Here is a 20416-nt window from a genome sequence, read left to right as displayed (position 1 = left end):
GCATAGGTATGTCTACTGGACATGGGTATGTGTCCATTGATCTCTCTGTGTATTTGAGACTGAGATCAGGACATTAACAAATGACTGTTTATGAGTATTTTGTATTGTGGCTACTACTCTTGTGTATTTTGTGGCTTGCCATAACAGGAAAATGTTGCAATCTGTTAGAGGGTGACATGTGTCATTCAGCTAACCAGGGGATGCTTTATTTTTTCTAATGGTGAGATTTGACTACATATATCCCAAAGACCTTAGATTTTGATTGGACATTGTGCAGCAAATTGTTAAAGAGCTCAAGCCAGAATGTGTCTAAAGGCAAGGGACTGAGCCAGAGTGAAGAAGTGAGCATCTTCCCCTTGTGTTTTCCACAGCAGTGACAATGATGACTTGATGCAAGCAGGAGGACATATGACTCTGAGGTATGCTTAATGGATTGGTGCATTGTTGCATAGTAGAACTTTGTTGAACAGCACAGGGGTGGGGACATTGATGATATGTACTGTATTGTACATAGTCCTTTGATGCATTGGTTACTGGATGAATGATTACAGACATCAATAGCTATGCATTTTCTCCCAGGCACATTTGACTTTACCTAAGACCCATGTTCCACACATATCTATATGTGTCATTGACCAACAAACCCAGGACCATTTACAAAATGACATAATGCCAACGGAACATAACATTAGCCACCTTGCACGTGGATTAAAACATTGTGGAGAATAATAGCAAAGCAGGGTGTAGCCAAGTAACATGCATAGTTGCAATATTGTGAATGAGGCCCATTCTTACCCTTCACTTACCATGATATGAATGTGGAATGTGTGATTTGATGAGCATAGCATACACAACAGACATGTTGATATTTATAATGAACCCCTCCCTACAATGCTAGGGCAGTTAACAATAGTTAAAAATGCAGAACACATCTGCAAACATTGAATGCACATTAAGTATGTAATTTATATTCATTATAATGTGCCCATTAGCAACGTAAGGTGCTTCCATAAGTTGTACGGTTTTTCATGTTAACAACAGGAGTGAGTCACCTTCAAATAGTTGCATCCAACAATTTGGAATGTGGTTATGTTTGCTGCATTATTCACCTGCACACATCCGACCTGCATTTGAGAAATTAATGTGAACTGTTGCATATTTCAACGCCACTATTACAACAGCACTATCACTATTTTGGACTTTACTGGGTGAAACCGTGCTTCGTAGTATTTACTAGGCAGTGTTGAACCACCTGATGTGGCTTGGCAACACTTTGTATATGTGGCACACTTCCACACTGTACTTGTGTGCATATGTACAAGACTGACAGACCGCTGTGTTATCATTCTTGGCTTGACACCACACTCAGCAACTTCTTACACACAGGTCTGATCCATATTTACAACAGTACAGTGCAGCATGGCATTTCACCCAGTGCTGCAGAAAACTGTATTTGCATATGGCAGATACAGTTGAAAATCATCACACATATGAGAATCATCTGCCACCCCACTAAGAATATTTTTAAAGAAAATCTTATACTCTTTCTCCCATATAAATCTCAGATTTCTTTTTTTTCTTTAAATCATGAAATCAAAGAATGAATCTGGTTACTAGAAACACGGTTGTATTTTTGTAGGCCTGATTTCACAATTGTATCATCTTCTCAACAACACGGGCAACATCACAAAGATGAAACTTCATATTCCGTTTATTTTAATAATTTGTGCATGATTATCATAACAGAGTTGGTTGTGAATTTTGCTCTTGGTCTCGTATTCACATGTATTTATTCAACCACTCGATCATTCGTCTTCTTGCCTCCTCAATGTATGGTTTATCATCAGGATTAATATCTTCCTTCCTGCGGTGAACAAAGCCATGGGTCTGTCCAGGATATACTTTAACTTCATAATCAACCTTACACTGTTCCTTAAGTTTCTGTTCCAGAAGGGTGACCTATGGAGCAAATTAAGATCAGTTTTTCTCTAGTCCACATTTTTGTTAACCCAACTTTTGCTTTCATGTTGAAAGCAAAGCCATCACAAATAAAAACACTTTGTTCATTGTAACATATTTAAACAGTTAATGCATGTTTTATCTTTCTATTTGCATTCGAGTATCATGAAGTAAACAAAACCATGAAATGAACACATTCACCAAAATGTGCCTCTCACCAATATGCCAAACACCCCTCCTACAACCGCCCTACCTCCCCCCACCAAAGCACACAATAATCAATACCACATTCAGCTCAATGATCCTTACAGGAGTATTAAGGTTATCCGAGAGAAAGACTTCCTTGTGTCAATATTAATCCTGTCATATCCAATTTTTTTCTTCCTTATTAAATTACGAGAGTAAGCACTTTAAATCTCCATGGACATGCACATTTCACCCTAAGCTTGACCAGGAATTGAACTGACCGCAGCTCCACAGAGTACAAGTGTTTAGACTGAGACACTGTGTAAGCCTTTGAATCATTTGGAGTTTAAAATAAGGCCAGGGGGGGCGTGGCCAAGATGGCGGAGTGAGCGGTCGCATACACCGAGTGCTCCTCCAAACCTGCCCTTACCGGACGTCTAACTCAGCGCCTCTCCACCCGTGCCCTTGCAGCAGGTGTGGGGAGATAGAAGATCACTCCCAGCAGCCCTGGGGAGCTGCGGAGTCCGCCAGCGGGGGAACTAGAGCCGCACATTGGCGCCACCATTAGCGAGCGCAGCAGGCAGACGGAGGCCACGTGACTAAGCGGCTACCAGAGAGACACTTGGGCGGGAGCGAAGGGGTCCCCTTGAAGTGGCACCAACCCCCGCGCTGAAGCGGCAGGGTCCGGCATCTTTGCGGCTGCTCCGGGGGACGGTTGCACGGGGACAGCCGCGAGGTGGGGCCCAGCGGAGAGACAGCACCAGGAAGCCGGCGGCGCCCAAATCGAGGCCGTCGTCGCGGCCTGGCCCTGGAGGAGATCGAGACAGCGGGCACCGAGCGGGCCCATCGGCGGGGCCTCAACGCCCTGTCATCAACTTGGGGAAAGGCACACGGCGTCCACAGCGATCTAGCAGCTCGGGCGGTGAGGACCTGGGGTGACCAGCCGGGTCGCCTGGAGGAGGACTGGCCCGGGGGGGCAGCGGCGGGGGATCCGGCTGGCGCGGGGAGGAGGTGAGAGGCCGCCCTGGATGCGCTGTGGTGTCGCTCGCTGGGACACGCCTGAGCCCCAGCGGCGCCAAACTCGAGGCCGAGGGCGTGGCCTGGCATCAGCAGCAACTCGGCCCACGCGTGGGGCCTGGCCTGCCGAGCGGGTCCTCGCCATCTACAGGGGCCCCCTGCGGAGCACCACAGACATCACACATTCCCCCGCCCCTGGCACCTTCCCGCCTGGTGATATAGCAGCGGAGCCGTAGGACAAGGAGCAGAGGGGACGGGGCCCAGCTGCCGGCTGGTGAGGCCTAGAACACACTGGGAGGGGGTCGCCTCCCTCTACCAGGCGCAGGGCACACCCGAAAGCCTAGTGGTGTCGGCCCAGCAGAAGTGGTGAGAAGCCGCGGGGCTGCATCGTCAGGAGCGACAGGGCCTATTACACCGCCAAGAGCAAGAACCGGGAGACACACATCAGGGGGCCCCAGAACATTAGGTTCGAGAAGGGTGGCCGGGCTCGCCATCTGCCCAGTGTCTGCCTGACCCACCAGCAAGAAAGGACATAGCGAGAGATGGCGCTCGCAATAACGTGCCGCGCCCTCCTCCACAGGCCCCACCACCATCAGCGGACTCCCCGGGGGACCGAGGCAGAGGGGCGTCAGAAGGGGCCACCACCCGGAGCGGATGGCCTAGGAGATGTCAGGGACCCGCCTGGAATACAGAGCAGTGATAGAAGGACGACGCGATCCGCACCCCCGGGAGTAACGCCCAATGGCGGGCCAACGTAAGAAGGGGAACTCACCCTACCGGAGATGCTGAATAAGGGGCAGACGAAGGGAGATAGGGGCCAGACGTCCCCGGGTGCTCCCAAACAGCCCACTAACGCTTCAGATGGTGAAGAGCCCATCACCAAATCCTTCCTCAAGAACCTCTTTAACTCCCTCCGAAACGACTTCCACGCCCTGAAACAAGAAGTAGCCGGAGAGGTGCTCGAGATCAGAATTGAGGTTGACGGTCTGGGGGAGAGAGTGGCCGCCGTCGAAGAAACAGACTGCGCCCACAGCGAAGAAGTGGAGCTATTACAACAAGAGGTGCTACACCTCCAGGAACAGCACATGGACCTGCAAGCCCATGCAGAAGATTTGGAGAACAGATTGCGACAGAATAACATTAGGGTCCGGGGGTGCCGTCGAAGGAAGAGGGGTCTGAAGTTACAGGATATTTGCAGGCCCTTTTCAGATAGATCCTTGGAGAACCAGCGGACTTTGAAATCCGCATAGATAGAGCACACAGAGTGGGACCACCACGCCAGACCACCGCCCCCCCCAGATATCTTAGCATTTTTACCGGATTTCCCCTCAAAGAACGTATTCTCAAAGAAGCCAGGAAGCAACAACCCCTCAGGTTCCACGATAGCCCAGTCGCTCTCTTTCAGGACATATCGGCCATGGGGCCTGGCTGCTGTGGAGGGTCCTTGCAACGCCTGGCATTGGGATCGAGGGCAGTGAGAGCGGCCGGAGAAGATCGTCGAGGCCAGCGGGGGAGTTCCGGTCTGTGGCAGTGACGAGCGGCCGTCATCGGGGCTGGCTCCTGTCTCTGCTGGTAGAGGTGAGTGGGGCAGCGGCCTAGGAAAGTCCAGGGCTGCAGAGGTGGCACTAGGCCGTACTGGGCTGCTCCGCGCGAACTGCGGCCGGCGGGGGCGGGGTGCGGACCGGGACGAATGTGAGGAGACAACGGCGTAGTGGCGGCTCCGTGGTGCCTGGGGCATTGCTAAAAACTGTGTTTGGGAGCTGTTGATGGGCTCGATAGCGGACTGAGAGGGAGAGATCGGCGTCCTAAGGGGGCATGGTCTGGGCCTAGCTTCGACACTGCTTGTTGGCTGGTGGTGGTGCCCGTGTGGCGCCTGAAGCTTCTTCTCCCCGGATGCTGGAGCTGATTGCACCCTTTGGTTTCGGATACTGGTCTGGCCTGCTGGCATTGCCTAATCCTTATAAGATTGCACACTTCTGCCAGTGACATTGGTTATAGCGGACTGGCGGCTCCGTGGTGCCTGGGGCAGTGCAAACAACTGTGTCTGGGAACTGTTGATGGGCTCGATAGAAGACTGAGAGGGAGAGATCGGCGTCCTGAGGGGGCATGGCCTGGGCCTAGCTTCGACACTGCTTGTAGACCGGTGGTGGTGCACGCGTGGCTCCTGGAGCTTCTTCTCCTTGGGTGCTGGAACTGATTACACTCTTTGGTTTCGGATACTGGTCTGGCCTGCTGGCATTGCCTAATCCTTATCAGATTGCACACTACTGCCGGTGATATTAGTTATAGCGGACTGGTGGCAGCATGGGCAAGCCTGAGAGAAATCAGCCCAAAATAAACTTTGAAACTAGAAAAACCGCAATGTCCTCCTCACAGGCGCCCCCGGACACTGATTCAGCCGGGGCAACGCCGAATTTAGAGGCCACGCTTGTGGCTATGCAAAAGACATTGCAGTCCATTGAAGGCACCATTGAAGCAGTTAATCACAGACTTGATCATATGGCTACACAATTCGACAGACAGAATGAGCGGATGGGAGAAGTTGAGCAGAGGGTATCTGCCACAGAGGATGGTCTCGCCACAGTGACTAATAAAGTTTTCAACATGGAGCGTGTTTTGGCGGTTATTCAGTCCAAAAATGAGGAGTTGGAAGGGCGGTCCCAACGCAACAATATCCGTGTCACGGTGCTGCCGGAATCCACAAATGTTGGCAGAATGGAAGAATTCATGGAACGATTATTGATTGAAATATTTGGGACTGAACAGCTGTCCCGAGTATTCATAGTGGAACGAGCACATCGCTCCTTAGCGAAACGGCCAGTGCCTGGAGCGCCGCCCCGTCCCATCATTGCCCGCATACTTAATTATAAAGACAGAGACGTGATCTTGCGTCTAGCACGGGAGAGGGGCACCATAGAATATCAGGGCAACAAACTTGAGTTCTACCCTGATTTCACGATGGCATTGCAAACAGCGCAGAAAGAATTTAATGTGGTAAAGCAACTTCTCCGAGCGGAAGATATACCATATGCCATGCTGCACCCGGCCCGCCTTCGGATCGGGGCACCATCAGATAACAAAATCTTTACCTCTCCTAAGGCGGCCATGGACTATGCTAAAAAGCAGAAAAAGAGAAAACGAGACTCAAATGTGGCTCAGGATAGGGAGGAAAACCTACACGACAAAGTTGCATGAGCCTTTGGACTCTTCAAGCAACTCAGTAATTCTTGTTCATCATCACTGGGGTGCTGCTGCTAACTGACAGTCCACTCTCATTATTGACGATTCAGCAATATATAACTTAAACTGGTGGGTGGTGGGCTTGTGCATCTTTGCAAATTCATTGGTAATGCACGCATCCCAGCTAATGTTACACGACTTATGCACTGATTGAGTTAACAATTGTTGAGGACATACAGCTGGCCTTATGGGACCACTCTTTTGTTTAAGGGATAAGACTAACAGAAAGATATGGACTAGGGGTTGGCTGTCTGCTGGGAATGTCATTTGATACAATGTTTTTAGTGTATTAATGGTTGCATGATGGCGCTGCACAGGACATTGGTTGGAATAATGCCTCTCAGTTTGCGAAATACAGGAACGCTATGATGTAAGCCGCGGCGTTGGGGTGGCGGGGGTTGGATGTTCATACAAATAGCTTGGTCCTCTCCTGCTTAGTTCACTAGCGGGAGTTGAGCGCCCCTATGCCCCCACATATGGGAGATCCCCACAAAATGTTTGGAGCAGAGTTAAGAGTTTGGAGTCTGGGGGGTTGGGGAAGGCTTTGGCAGGTTGGTGGTGCTGAAGTGGGTGGGGGGAGGGCAAAGGGTTACCAGGGATTTCAGGTCTGGGTAGTTTGCCCAATTGTCATGGGTGGGAGGTCAGGAGGGGTGGAAAATGGGAATAGGATCTGTTGGTTGACATACCACTTTGATTTTCAGACGATTCCTGCAGATGGTTATTTGGTTTGTTGCCTTGTATTCAGCAGTTGGTGCTGGGCGGTTGAGCTCACTCTATATGTTTCAGGATTCAATGAATGAAAGGCCATATGGAGGGGGCAAGATTAGTTGGATCACATGAAATGTAAGGGGACTGAACCAACCACAGAAGACGAGACAGATGTTGGCATTTTTTAACAGGCATGGAGTACAGGTGGTCTTCCTTCAGGAGACACATCTTAAGGGAAGGGCGGCAGAGACAGTGGCTAGGCAATGGGCGGGCACTCGATTAGCATCAAATTACTCCTCATATGCTCATGGGGTTATGTCCTTGATTAAGAAAAATGTCCCGTTTGTTTCACTACATGAGGAAATTGACAAAGAAGGTAGATATATTATATTGCATGGGAAACTGTGTGGTACGCTGATAACGATGGTCAATGTATATGATCCAAATATTGATGATCCTGAATTTTATGTCACTCTATGGAACAAGGTATATGCTCTGCCACCCTCGGCAATTATCTGTGGAGGGGATTTGAATTTGACACTGGATGGTGCGTTAGATAGGAAGGATGATAGACCCTATATGCACAGGAGGGCAGCTGACGTGGTGCGTGATGGTATGAGTGGGCTTGGATTGGTGGATGTGTGGCGGCTGGGGCATCCGGGAGTGAGAGAAGGTACTTGCTATACATCAGCGCATGACACGTGGTCGCGGCTGGACTATTGGTTGGTGACACGGGATGTTAACGGCTGGGTCATGGAAGTGTGCCACTTACCTCGAACGCTCTCCGATCATGCTCCTGTGCTCATGAAGGTGTGATTGCCGTCGCATGCTACTGCTCCCTTCTCATGGCGTCTGCCACCGGATACTTTGACAGACCTGGTACTGCGTGAGAAACTGAGGACAATTATTGAAGAATTCTTTGACAAAAATGTTGGCTCTGTTGAGAACATGGGTACAGTATGAGAAGCCTTTAAGGTGACGATACGGGGAGCGTGTATTGGATTGCAATCGGGAGTGCTCAAGTCGCTGAGGGATTCCATGGACAAACTGGAGGGTGAATTGTTGTCTCTAGAACGACAACATGAGCTACTACCGGAGGAGTCCCTATTGGCTGCAATCTGGATGAAAGTCACTGAGTATAATGAACTGGCAGACCAAGAGGTTAAATTCCTGTCCAAACATACCAGGGCGCGGTATTATGGTGAGGGGGGGCGTCCGGGACGTGGACTGGCAGGCAGAATTAGAGAACCGTGGGCTAGGCACTGTGGAGTACAGGAGATTGTGGATGGGGACACCACCGTGACTAGCGCGACTGGTGTCTTGGATTGTTTTGTACAATACTATGAGCAGATGTATGGGCATAGGGAGACGGCAGGGGAGGAAGAATTAGCGCAATATTTGGAGAACATAGCATTGGTCTGGCTTTTGAAGGGACAACAAGATTTTCTAATGCATCATATTACTGAGGGGGAGTTTCGAGATGCAATTGCGGCTCTGCCGGATGGCAAGGCGACCAGAACTGACGGTTTGCCATCTGAATTTTATAAAGAGTATGTAGATTTGCTTTTACCACACATGGCGATGGTTCTGGAAGAGGCGTTAGAGCAGGGACAATTACCGGCAACGATGAGGAAAGCATTGTTGGTTGCTCTGCCGAAACCGGGCAAGCCACGGAATCAATGCAAGTCATATCGGGCTCTATCCCTGATGAATACGGATGTTAAGATTATTGCCAAGTTGCTAGCAACGCGGTTGCGACTGATATTGCCGGTTATGGTTCTGCCGGATCAGTACGGTTTCATCCCCCTCCGATCCACGACTCATAATTTGAAAGCTTTGTTTGCAGTTCTGCATCTTCTCAAGCCAGATCTTGCTGCGGTGGCGGTACTTTTAGATGCTGCGAAAGCATTTGACTCCATGGCCTGGCGATACATGATAGCAGTGCTGCATCGCATGGGAGTGCCGTTTTTCTTTACGTCCTTAATTACTCTGCTTTACACAAACCCGATTGCGCGAGTGCGGGTTAACGGTCATGTGTCGGCACCGTTCCCCTTGCAGAGGGGGACTAGGCAAGGTTGTCCTCTTTCACCCTTACTATTTGCTATCATATTGGAGCCCCTAGCGTGTATTCTGCGACAAAGATATGCAGACACGGCGTTGCGATTCCCTCTCATGTCCCTGGCGGTATCCATGTATGCCGATGATATGGTTCTGTACATAAGGGAACCTGCTCAAAATTTGGAAAAAGTACTTCGGGAATTCATTCGATTTGGGCGCTTTTCGGGCTTATCCATCAACTGGGATAAATCCATATTGTTACCCCTCACGGACGTCACGCTGCCTTTCCCATTGGAATTTCCATTGGCGAGGGCGACGGAGCCAGTACGTTACCTGGGGATCTGGGTGCAGAGTGATTGCCAAGAAACAATTCGGGCTAACTACGGAGTGGCTATTTCGAAATTGGAAGATCAGGTCACACGTTGGATTCGGCTGCCACTCTCGTTTGCTGATCGGGTATCCCTGATCAAAATGGTGGTTCTTCCTAAATTTTTGTACTATTTTGTTAACGTGCCAATTGCCCCGACGTCCCATTTTTTTGCACAACTGCAGTCATTGTTAATTACTTTAGCCTGGGCCGGGAAGAAGCCGCGAGTGAAGTGGGATGTATTAACAAAACCTTACGAGTTGGGAGGTTTCGCTGTGCCGGACATGAGACTATATTATCTCTGTGCTCAGGCTCATTTTGCTACTTACTGGCTATCAGCTCCACCATATACGCCGCACGTAGCACTTGAGGCAAGCGCAGTACTTCCGCTGCCCCTAAAGGCAATGATAGTGAATCCACACTCAGTATTTGACAAGGGTGAAGTGGATACGGTGCACTGTACTTCCAGGGCTTGGCGGGAGTTAGGCAAACGATCGATCAGATTGCCATTATATGCCCCAGGTATGCCATTGCTGTACCATGCTGAGGTCTCGGTATCAAGTGAAATAGGAGCTTTAAAGTTGCTGCAGGGTGCAGGGATTAACACTATGGGAGATGTGTTTCTGATTGCCAGATTCCTACCGTTACAGAACTTGTTGAAACAGACGACTAATACCACTATGGCCACGTTTATTTATGTCAGGCTACGCGCTGCGATACGTGCTTTATATCCTTCCTTCCCGGACGAACCACCAGTGTTGGGTGCCTTACAGCTGCTATATACAACGACAAATCGAGTGAAATTGATCTCACGACTGTACCGGACTTCACAAGAGGATGAGGGAGGAGGCAATGTGATAGCTAAAGCTAGGTGGGATGCATGTTTACCGGAACCACTGACTGATGATGAATGGTCTGATTGCTGTTCCATGACTGGTGGATTTGCAGCTAATGGAAATTTTCGTCTCATTCACTATAAATTCTTACAACAATGGTATTATACGCCTGCACAGTAGGCTAAGTATGGTCTTCGTGACACGTCAAATTGTGTGCGTTGTGGTGACTTTATCCACTTGGCCTGGGGGTGTGAACGTGTGTATGCGTTCTGGGTTGCTGTGACTGCGGCGCTCTCTGAAATGACGTCAATTGAAATTGCTGCTGACCCGCGCTTGTGCTTGCTGGGTATAGCCTCTGGAGTGCCTACCGGAATGAGACGATTGATAGTGATGGCACTACAGATTGCTAAGCGCAGAGTGGCTGTTTCATGGGGGGGGGGGAGGCGAGCGCCAGATGTCAAAGTATGGTTGCAAGACATGGCATATTGTCGGGATCAGCTGACCCGTTATTATGAAGAACTGCCTGTCACCTTACGGCCACGTGATGTCTTGGGCCCATACACAACGTATATGTTGTCGAAGCTTGATGAAGATTGATATATAGCATAACCATAAGAACCCAGTGACGGACAAGGGAGTCCCTGGTTAGAATTGGCTGTGCAGATGTTCACCGCTGAGTTGTGACTATAGTGCTGATGTTCTTCTCCTCATTATATGAATATCTATTATAGGATAGATATAGGTGGACCCTTGACCTAGCATCCATCTGTCTGTGGCACGGTTTTTCTCAATGAGATAGCCTTCTGCAGCATGCATGGCCTAACCAAAACATCAACCAAGGCTGCGATGCATTACATATTCCGTATACCTCGATTGCCTTCTGATTTTATGTATTATTCAACGATGACATGATCTGATGCCTGGGGTGTTTGGGAGGGGGGATGTTGAAGTATTAAGTTATTATTGTATATCTAAAAATGAGACTGCTTATAATCTGCATAATAATAATACAAGACTCAGGTTCCTCACTTTGACATGCTGTACACCTTGCCTTTGGTCTCAACTATTGAGATTCTCACGATAATTGAGGTATGTGCACGAAATGCTTTGCGGCCGGCCCTCTTTTCGGGTTGTAGGCCAAATGCTGTGTTCTTGTAATAAGTGCAATAAAGGTCTTAAAAAAAAAAAAAGTGGCGACCTATTGGTACCATACACCAGAACGCCTCCACCAATTTGACCCACATATCAGTGACCGATGCTGGAGGGGGTGTGGGGAGCTGGGCACATTAGAACATCTGCTGTGGAGCTGTGACCGCCTCCAGGGGTCCTGGGGCACGTTATTAGATTACATAGATGATCACTTGGATACACAACTCCCCCGATTCCCCGCTTACATCTTGCTAGGACTGCCCAACACCCTGATGTACCCCCTGAAGTCCCGGAGAGGTTGTCTCATCGCTATAGCGTTAGGGGAGGCCACACAAAATATTTTAGCACACTGGAGGACACCACAAGCCCCCCCGCACACGGGTTGGCTACATAGGTTGTGGATGGTGCCCAGCATGGAGAAGCTGTCCCTGGTGCAGGCTGGGCGGGGTGAGGAATTCCCAGAATTGTGACGCCCCTTCTTGACTTTACTCACCAAAGAATTTCGTGAATTGAGCTGCCCTAGGTACTTGCGCCTTCTCCGATTGGCAGACACACCAATACCGGACCAGAAGGCGCCCAAGCGCACACTGAAACCCACGCACTGAGGACCATCTCATTCGCTTTTCCTTTCCGTCATACAAAGGATACCTTTTTGTTTAGTCGACAAGGGAGAGAGGGAGGGGGGAGGGCGGGGCTGTTATGTTTTGGGGTGTTACAAGAGATCCATATCACGGATTGGCTTCGTTTTGCACCGGAAATACATGCTTGTGTTGCACTGGAGCCTACTTTGCATTGCTTGCATGACCGCCCGAGGTCTCTGTATCTTGTTCCTTTTGAAATTTCAAAAAAAGATTTAAACCATAGAATAAGGCCAGGATTACTTGCACCAAAATCTTAGAGTAAGGTTGCTATCTGTTTGTGTTGCCCTGAGGGAGATCCCACACAAATCACAAAGAAACAGAGACATCCAATCCAAATGATGGTAAAGAGGCCATTCTCCAGGCGAGGGACAAACACGAGAGGAAGGAAACCCATCAAACAAGCAAGCGAATGAGAACACAAGAAAAACAACAAATAATAAGCAGTGGGCTGACATAAAGCCCGCTGTAACTGCTGGCATTGCATGCAATAAATTTTGATAGAGTCCATCCAGCACTCAGGTTTTTAGTATTCTCTTCAATTTAATCCATTCGATGTTGTGCAACATTAACCCAGTGTTTTAGTCTAAAAACACTTTGTAAATATATGAAAAATAGTGAGACAGCGGGCAATCCCGTTGTCTAGGTCGTAATGTTCTGCACACTTTTACTTGAACCAATTGGTTCTCTTCAGGTATACTCATAAACAATAATAATCCAAGAAATAATCCTTATTTCAAACTTTCATGTTTATTTCATCGTTTTAGTTAATGTGAATCCTTTTATTTCCAGGACATCTCATCTTAACATCTCCCATTTACCCAATGCATTTCGGGTCTATGGTGACCCTTCCTCGGGGGTCTCTATTAGAAAAATCAAGAAAAAATTGCAATCAGCCTCATAACCATCTTAATCTGTACATTTACATTCAGATGCATTTATATCCATTCTGTGATTATATGCAAACAAGCAACAAAAATCATGGCGTGTAGTCAAAAAACGATCCCCAAATAGCCAGACTATTAGTGTTCAACCTATTACTACGCTCCATGCCAGTCTCCCTGTCCACCAATCCGCTGCATGTTGAGCCAATCAGAGCGCGCGTAGCTTTAAATAGCTTATCATTGACAGTCAGGGAGCAGCGGATTGGTGGACATCGCGTAGACGAGGGACGTTTGCATTTCCCAGTAAGTGAAGCGCTATGGAGGAATAGGGCGTTTGCTTGGGTTCTACTAGTTTTTGTTAAAGATTATTATTTTTGTTAGAGTAGGTTAAGGGAGACTGGCATGGAGCGTGCATTTGGAATCTTTACGTTTGTCACGTTTTTAGCGCGAATTTTTTAAAAATGGACATCCTTGCTCAAACTTTTGGTAATAGGTTGAACACTAATAGTCTGGCTATTTGGGGATCGTTTTTTGACTACACGCCATGATTTTTGTTGCTTGTTTGCATATAATCACAGAATGGATATAAATGCATCTGAATGTAAATGTACAGATTAAGATGGTTATGAGGCTGATTGCAATTTTTTCTTGATTTTTCTAATAGAGACCCCCGAGGAAGGGTCACCATAGACCCGAAATGCATTGGGTAAATGGGAGATGTTAAGATGAGATGTCCTGGAAATAAAAGGATTCACATTAACTAAAACGATGAAATAAACATGAAAGTTTGAAATAAGGATTATTTCTTGGATTATTATTGTTTATGAGTATACCTGAAGAGAACCAATTGGTTCAAGTAAAAGTGTGCAGAACATTACCACCTAGACAACAGGATTGCCCGCTGTCTCACTATTTTTCATATATTGCATGCAATAGGCCTTCAACAAGATACCATGACAGGTTTTCTGTAGGTGACAAATAAAAAGGCCCAGACAAGGAATTTCTACCAAGAAAGTGGCAGACACACATTGCCCGATTTGTTTAGACTCCAATTCAGTTTCAATAGGAAACCACACTATTTTCACTTTAAATGAATGCTAAGATCCTGGTTAACGTGTGCTATAGCAAGGAACTAAAGCCACCGGTTTGTTTATCAGATTGTTTGTCAACATTCACTTAAATTTTTAGCAGCAATATAGGGACATGTTGTTATTGCCATGCTTCAAAAAAATTACCTACTGTGGTTTGAAGAACGTAGAGTGATTTTAAATGTTACTGTTGTTCAAAAAGACAGGGGGTATGTTAAACAAAATAAAAAAAATTAAAACTTACCTTATTGCCTCTGCTCCTGGCCGGGTCTTGACTACTGTGTTTCCTGGAACTGAAAGTATCAAGCATTCATCCTCCCTCCCCTCCCTAAGCCAATCGCGACGCTTTAATGGCAAATTGGTGCGAAGAGCGCCCAGCCAGGTGCCTGTAGGGAGGGTTCTGCAGTAAGTCGGGAGCCATTGAGTCACACAACGCAGGTGGGGAGGTATTACACACTGCTGGCCACAGGGTGGTTGTTTGAAGTAAACCCCTGTTACGAAACATTATCCATTTATTTAAAGTGCAATGTCGGATGAGGCGCTGCTCGAACGGGAAAAGGCAGCCGATGAGTTGTTCACGAATTTGCCGAAAATAACTGATAAAAGTAGCACGATAACAACGGAGCCAGAGCAAGGGTCAGATGCGTCAATGCGATTAGTCTGCCTTCTGATCAAGCACGCGAAAATTGATCGAGATGTTAATATACAAGAAATCGCACACATCAAACTACAATTACAACAACTGACAACTCCAACTAATAAAGATTTTATTGACAAAAGCATTGCAGAAATGTCAGCCCGCATTAAGAAACAAGAGGATTCCATTAAAACGCGCAAGGCATTCAAATTTGCTCATGATAAGAATGATTACGAGCAAGGACAAGTGTTTACTTTTGCCCCAAAGTACGACTTTGTCAAGAAACAGAAAGTAATGGTTGCAGTACAAAAACAAGCACAAGACAAAGCAGGTACATCCAATAACACTGTGGCCTCCTCCTCCGACACTAGCACAGTAGCCGGTGACACTGAATCCGAGTTGAGTGGTTCGGAAGCTGGTAATAATTCACAACTGGGCCCTCTAACTTACGCGGAGGAAATGGATTTTATAAGGGAACAGAGAAATGTGTCCTTACGACCGACAGTACAAAATCCTCAATCTTCGCGACTAGAAACAACAGGAGGCGCCAAAGGCGCAAATGAACCAAGCAACAGAGGCAGAGATGGCAATTCCACAAGAAAAAGACCTGGCAGCACTAGATACTAGTGCAGAAAACAACATCATCAACCTAACCAATATCCAATTGAATGCAGCAGAATCACAATTGCTAACATTGGGGCTTAGTTTTTGCCCGGAGAGCAACTTTAATTATGCTGAGACAAGGGTCGATGTCTACAAGTTTATTCGTAAATTGAAACTGACCACATTTTTCAAAATCAAAAATCTCAATAAACAAACAGCTGAAACTACGACCCTACCCAAAAATCCGGGCTTGACAGTTCATCAAATTCCGCTTTTGTCTACTTTACACACTCTGCGCTCTGAGGGAGCAGGACTACAGGACTATACCCCCAACACACAAGAGATGGCAGATTCAGACGGCATTACAATCTCAGCTCCTGGTAACAGTCCTTTCAAAGCTCCGTCCACATTTGTCCCAGTGATGCCACGAGATGCATTGGACATCTTCCATGATCGAATTACAGAAGAGTTAAAATTGCTTCAACACAAAACCACTAAGAATCAACATAAGCCCAAAGACATGAAAACTCAACACTATTTCCAACTAATGGATAAACTTAAAACCAGTGATTTCGTGGTGATCAATAACTCTGACAAGGGAGGAAATATAGTGCTATGGGACAAAGCACAATACAATCTGGAAGCATACAGACATTTGAACAACATTGAATGTTATGAACTTTCTAATTGGGCAGCAGTCAAGAAAACCTGCAAGGAATATAAATAATAATAATAATAATAAAGAACAACTCAATGTTTGGAAAAGAGAAGGACTCATCACTAAAGATGAATTTTGCTTTCTCCACAAAGAGCTTCCTACCCTGCCCACATTCTATTTGATCCCAAAAGTACATAAACTGGTGACTCCGGTTCCTGGACGTCCAATTATCTCAGCAAGAGATAGTGTCTTTGAAAATGCATCTAGATATGTGGAAAATTGTTACGTTTTGGTGAACATCATCTGCGCCATCTTGCCTTTTTCTGATGCCACACTTTTGTCATGTGTCCCCACCATTTTAGCTGCTCTGATCAGAACCACTCTCTGCGCGCCCCTGACCCCCAACACGGACCTTCACCCTCACCAACACCCCCACGCACTGATCACTCCCGCTCCCAGATGCCTTGAGCGTAAGCGGCAGCCATTTTAAGCACCATGGCCTCCCTGCCCCTTCCCTGATAGCCAGCGCGTCTCTCGCTCTCCTATCCTCGCAGGTATCCCCCGCACGCTGACAACCCCCTCGCTCTCACATGCCTTGGGCCATAAACCCCTCTTCAGCGCAGCTCTGCCACAGAATCCCATCCTGTTCCCAGCGCGACACCTCCCTTCATTCCTTTCATGGTCCCAAGTCCTTTGATACAAACCCCTTTTCCTGTGTCCCCGTTTGTCTTCCTTGTTCCCAGGCCGCCACCTGGCCCTGCGGATACTGTTTATTACCCCGTACAGTAGGAAGCTTCCCCTGCCCATCAAAGGGCCCTCGAGTTGATCAAAGCCCCCACCCTATGAGATCCGATCAAACTCCACACATTCCGTGAATCGGCGGAATGTCCAGCTGCGCAATAATCATCACCTGTTGTGACCGGGGTGGAGAATTCAACTGCAAATATATGTGGGAACGGGCCCGAAGGGGAGATTCCGAGGATGTTCTTTCACATGCCAAAATGTTACAAGAATGTGTTACATGTAATAAAGATCCTAATCCTATGTATAAAAGGCCAGGCCTCCGAGATGCGAGCAGAGCACCTCGTGACGATACTTGCTGTCCGAATTGATGTGTTCTCCTCTGGAGAGAATAAAACCCTGTTTCCTGCCTTTCAGTCTCCAGCGCCTGCTTCTTCATTGATTAATATTGGTGGGTCATAGAGGCGATACCGCCGGGCAACACAGAGAAGGGTCTTTGGTTACTGGTTGTCTTTGCACCCTTCTTACAATTGGCGTCCCAAGCGTGGGGCCCATCAGCGACTCGTGGATCCAGTGGGAGAGGTCCTGACGACAGAGTGAACAACTGCAACGATCGGAAGGTACCCTGTCCGATAGACCCTCGTCTGACAGCCGATCATCCGAACTTCACTGGTTCCGAACAGACCTCTCTCGAGTGATCTACGGTCCTGACTGGGAACCATCAGGAGTGCCACGAGGAGTACGAAGAGAAGAGGACGATCGGGCGCTGGATTCGGAAGACAAGAAACTGTCCATACGGTCCGGGTAAGGTCGTGTAAACACGACGAATTGCGAAAGTGATTGATAATTGATGAGAAAATACTAGTATTACTTTTTGTTAATTTATTGGAGATTCACTGTCGGCAAATGGAGAAACAACCGGCTCTCCCTTTGCAAACAGTGAAGGATAGGTAACGCACCCGTCGTGCCTATCTTTCTCCCCCACTGATCAATTGCCCCTCCCCATTGATTAACTGTTACGGATTGTTTTCTGGAGATTCTCTGTCTGCAAACAGGAAATAATAGGTTCCCTCTTTGCAGATAGTGAAAGGGTAGGTAACGCAGATCTTTGCGGGCCTACTTATTCTCCCCATTGACCATTTTATTGACCATTTTTTGATTGATATTGGTTCTTGAGGTATTCACTGCCTGCAAACAACGTAGAATAGAAATATTCTGTCTAGTCTTTGCACACAGTGATAAGAAAGGTAGTGCTGACTATTATCCCCATTTGTGATCCGTCATGCCTGTCTTCTCCCCACTGATGGATAGCTGGTTCAGCCCGGACCGTTTATTAGAGGTGGACCATCTAGCCCCGCTGGAAGGCACCCCTAATAAAGACATGTTCACAAAGTATGGATTAATTACCATAGCCTATAGTAAGCTATGGCATAAGTATACCAAAGCAGACCAAGAGAAGCAGTGGCCACTAATAGGATCCTTCGATTTAGACAAAATAGAAACGGTAGAAATAGCCCTTCGTAATAATAAGACAACGCCTATTATGCTCGATAGTCTCGGTATGTGGCGCAAAGAAGCTACGCAACGAAAGGAAAGAGACGAAGTCAAAGTAGTTAAAGAAACGCGACAGGCAACCCTCCAAACGTCTAGTAGGCAAAAGGAAGGGCCAGCGACGACACAGTTCAGAGGATTAGACATAAAAAAGGGACGGTGTAAAGGGATGTGCCGACGGGACAACCCCGAGACACAACGACCCAAAAGTAATCCCCCAACACTATGCACAGGACGAACAGATTTAAGGCAAAACCAATGTGCTTTCTGTAAATGTCTCGGGCACTGGAAAGCCCAATGCCCGACTCTACAGAACATAAGTAAGAGCGGAGGGTCGACAGAAATAACAGGCCGGCAGGAAGGGAAAAGGCGCGAGGCAAAAACAAATCAGACTAACACGGACAGGACGGATAGAACCACCACGTTCGATTATGCTCGATGGCACAAATTTCGTCAGACTAATTTTAACGACATGTTAGAGTTCTGGGACTGATTGCCCCCCTGTTGCCCCCCACTCTGAAAAACAAAAGCAAATACAGGCCTGCGTAGACAACCTCCCATTAGAAAAAGGACTCAGGGAAACCAAGCATCTGTTATATAATTTAGGATTTAATTACGATAAAGATAACACACAACCAACGATAAATAGAAAAACTAGTAAAACATTCTTTAGAGTAAACTGTACTAATAGGAACAATACAAAACATATTACGCTCACTCCGGAAGTTCTCAAAATGTAACAGGTCGGCAATCCCGTCCATCCGGAAGGTGAAACACGGCACGTGTGGGGCGGGGCCTGCCAACGACCATAGCCCAAACGAAATCGCCGGCGAGAAGGTACCGGAGGCTACACCAGCCGACTTGAAATGGTCTTCCCATGCTGTCCTTCCTGGGGTGACATCCCCTGGGCCACGAGTAGGGAGGGGGGCGGCAGATGACCCCCTCCCTCGTATCTCCTGGTCCGGCCATCACGAATTCCTCCTTCGAACTGATGCAGGGTGGGCTGGGAGGGAGAGGCGACGCGGACGAACCTCTCCCACCTCCACAGGTAGGAGGTTTCCCAGCCCCGGCCCGGCGCCGAAATCCTCCAGCCAGGCCACAGATCTATTTGCGTAGCACAGGACGTACAATGTTCAACGGGCCTATTTTCGCAGCACAGAACATACAATGTCCGACGGGCATACTTGTGCAGCACCGGACATACAATGGTCCCCCAAGAGTCGGAGTCAGGGGTGTAGGGTAGTCATCATGTGCACCCCTGATTCAAAGGGACGGCGTGGGCTGCGCCGGGAGAGGGAGGCGGCACGGACGAGCCTCCCCCACCTCCCCAGATGAAGGCTCCACAGCTGCACCCTGGCGCCCCGAATCAAATGTCTTGCTCCAACAGCATGATGCTCTGTCTTTGTCGCCACAAGAAGTTTTCTTCCACTCCTGAAAGACACGACGAAGGGCGGCGGCTGCAGGGTCTCAAAATGGCGTCTGGGCCCTCTGGAAGGCGGGTCTAGGCCGCTGGAGTAACTTTGTCCGGAATTGCAACTCGGGCACTTGCCCACCTGGGCACGAGCCCCCACCTCCGACAGCATCCCCACAGCTTTGAAGATTCTACCAGAGTCCCAGAAGCCCTCGGCCCCTACAGGCTTCCGGTAGGGAACAACTGGAACGACCACGACATAGCCGCAAGATGGTGGTGCTCTCGTGTCTGCACCAGCTTCAGTCTGAACCACCCAGGAACATTGTGGGCTAACGAATTCGAGTGAGTTCCGGCTGAACCTCAACGTGACCTGGTAGGGAAGATTCTACCTCCCTCCCCTCTTGATTGACGGTCCACATTACCAGCCCCTCTGTTAGCACAGGTTTTTTAACTGCCGAAAGGGATTCTGGTGCAACCAACCCGACATCGCCCAAAATGGCGCCGGTATCAATAGGAACTTACGAACACCGCATGGTGTTCTTTAGCTAACAAGACTTGATGTTCTGAGATATGTATGTGAACCTTTGTACACTTGACGAAAAAGGGAGGAGGGTTCACTTGGCAAACATTTGAAAGAATCCCGTTAAAATGTTGATTTCAATGTATGATTTATAATGATATTTAT

The 20416-nt window shown here is 47.9% G+C and overlaps 1 protein-coding gene across 1 annotated transcript in view; it reads right to left on the bottom strand.

Annotated features, from left to right (window-relative positions):
- Positions 1–1693: 1693 nt before the first annotated feature.
- Positions 1694–20416, bottom strand: part of CMBL (carboxymethylenebutenolidase homolog) — a 471498-nt gene continuing 452775 nt past the window's right edge. The window contains exon 6 of the mRNA XM_086965292.1: positions 1694–1959. Within this exon, the coding sequence (XP_086821418.1) occupies positions 1780–1959 (180 nt within the window). The 3' untranslated portion in view covers positions 1694–1779. The remainder of the gene's footprint in view (positions 1960–20416) is intronic.

Source organism: Lissotriton vulgaris, chromosome 4_1 (genome assembly GCF_964263255.1).
Source record: "Lissotriton vulgaris chromosome 4_1, aLisVul1.2, whole genome shotgun sequence".
NCBI lineage: Eukaryota > Metazoa > Chordata > Amphibia > Caudata > Salamandridae > Lissotriton > Lissotriton vulgaris.
The sequence above is the reverse complement of the archived record's forward strand: the minus strand, read 5'-3'. Positions and strand labels throughout refer to the sequence as shown.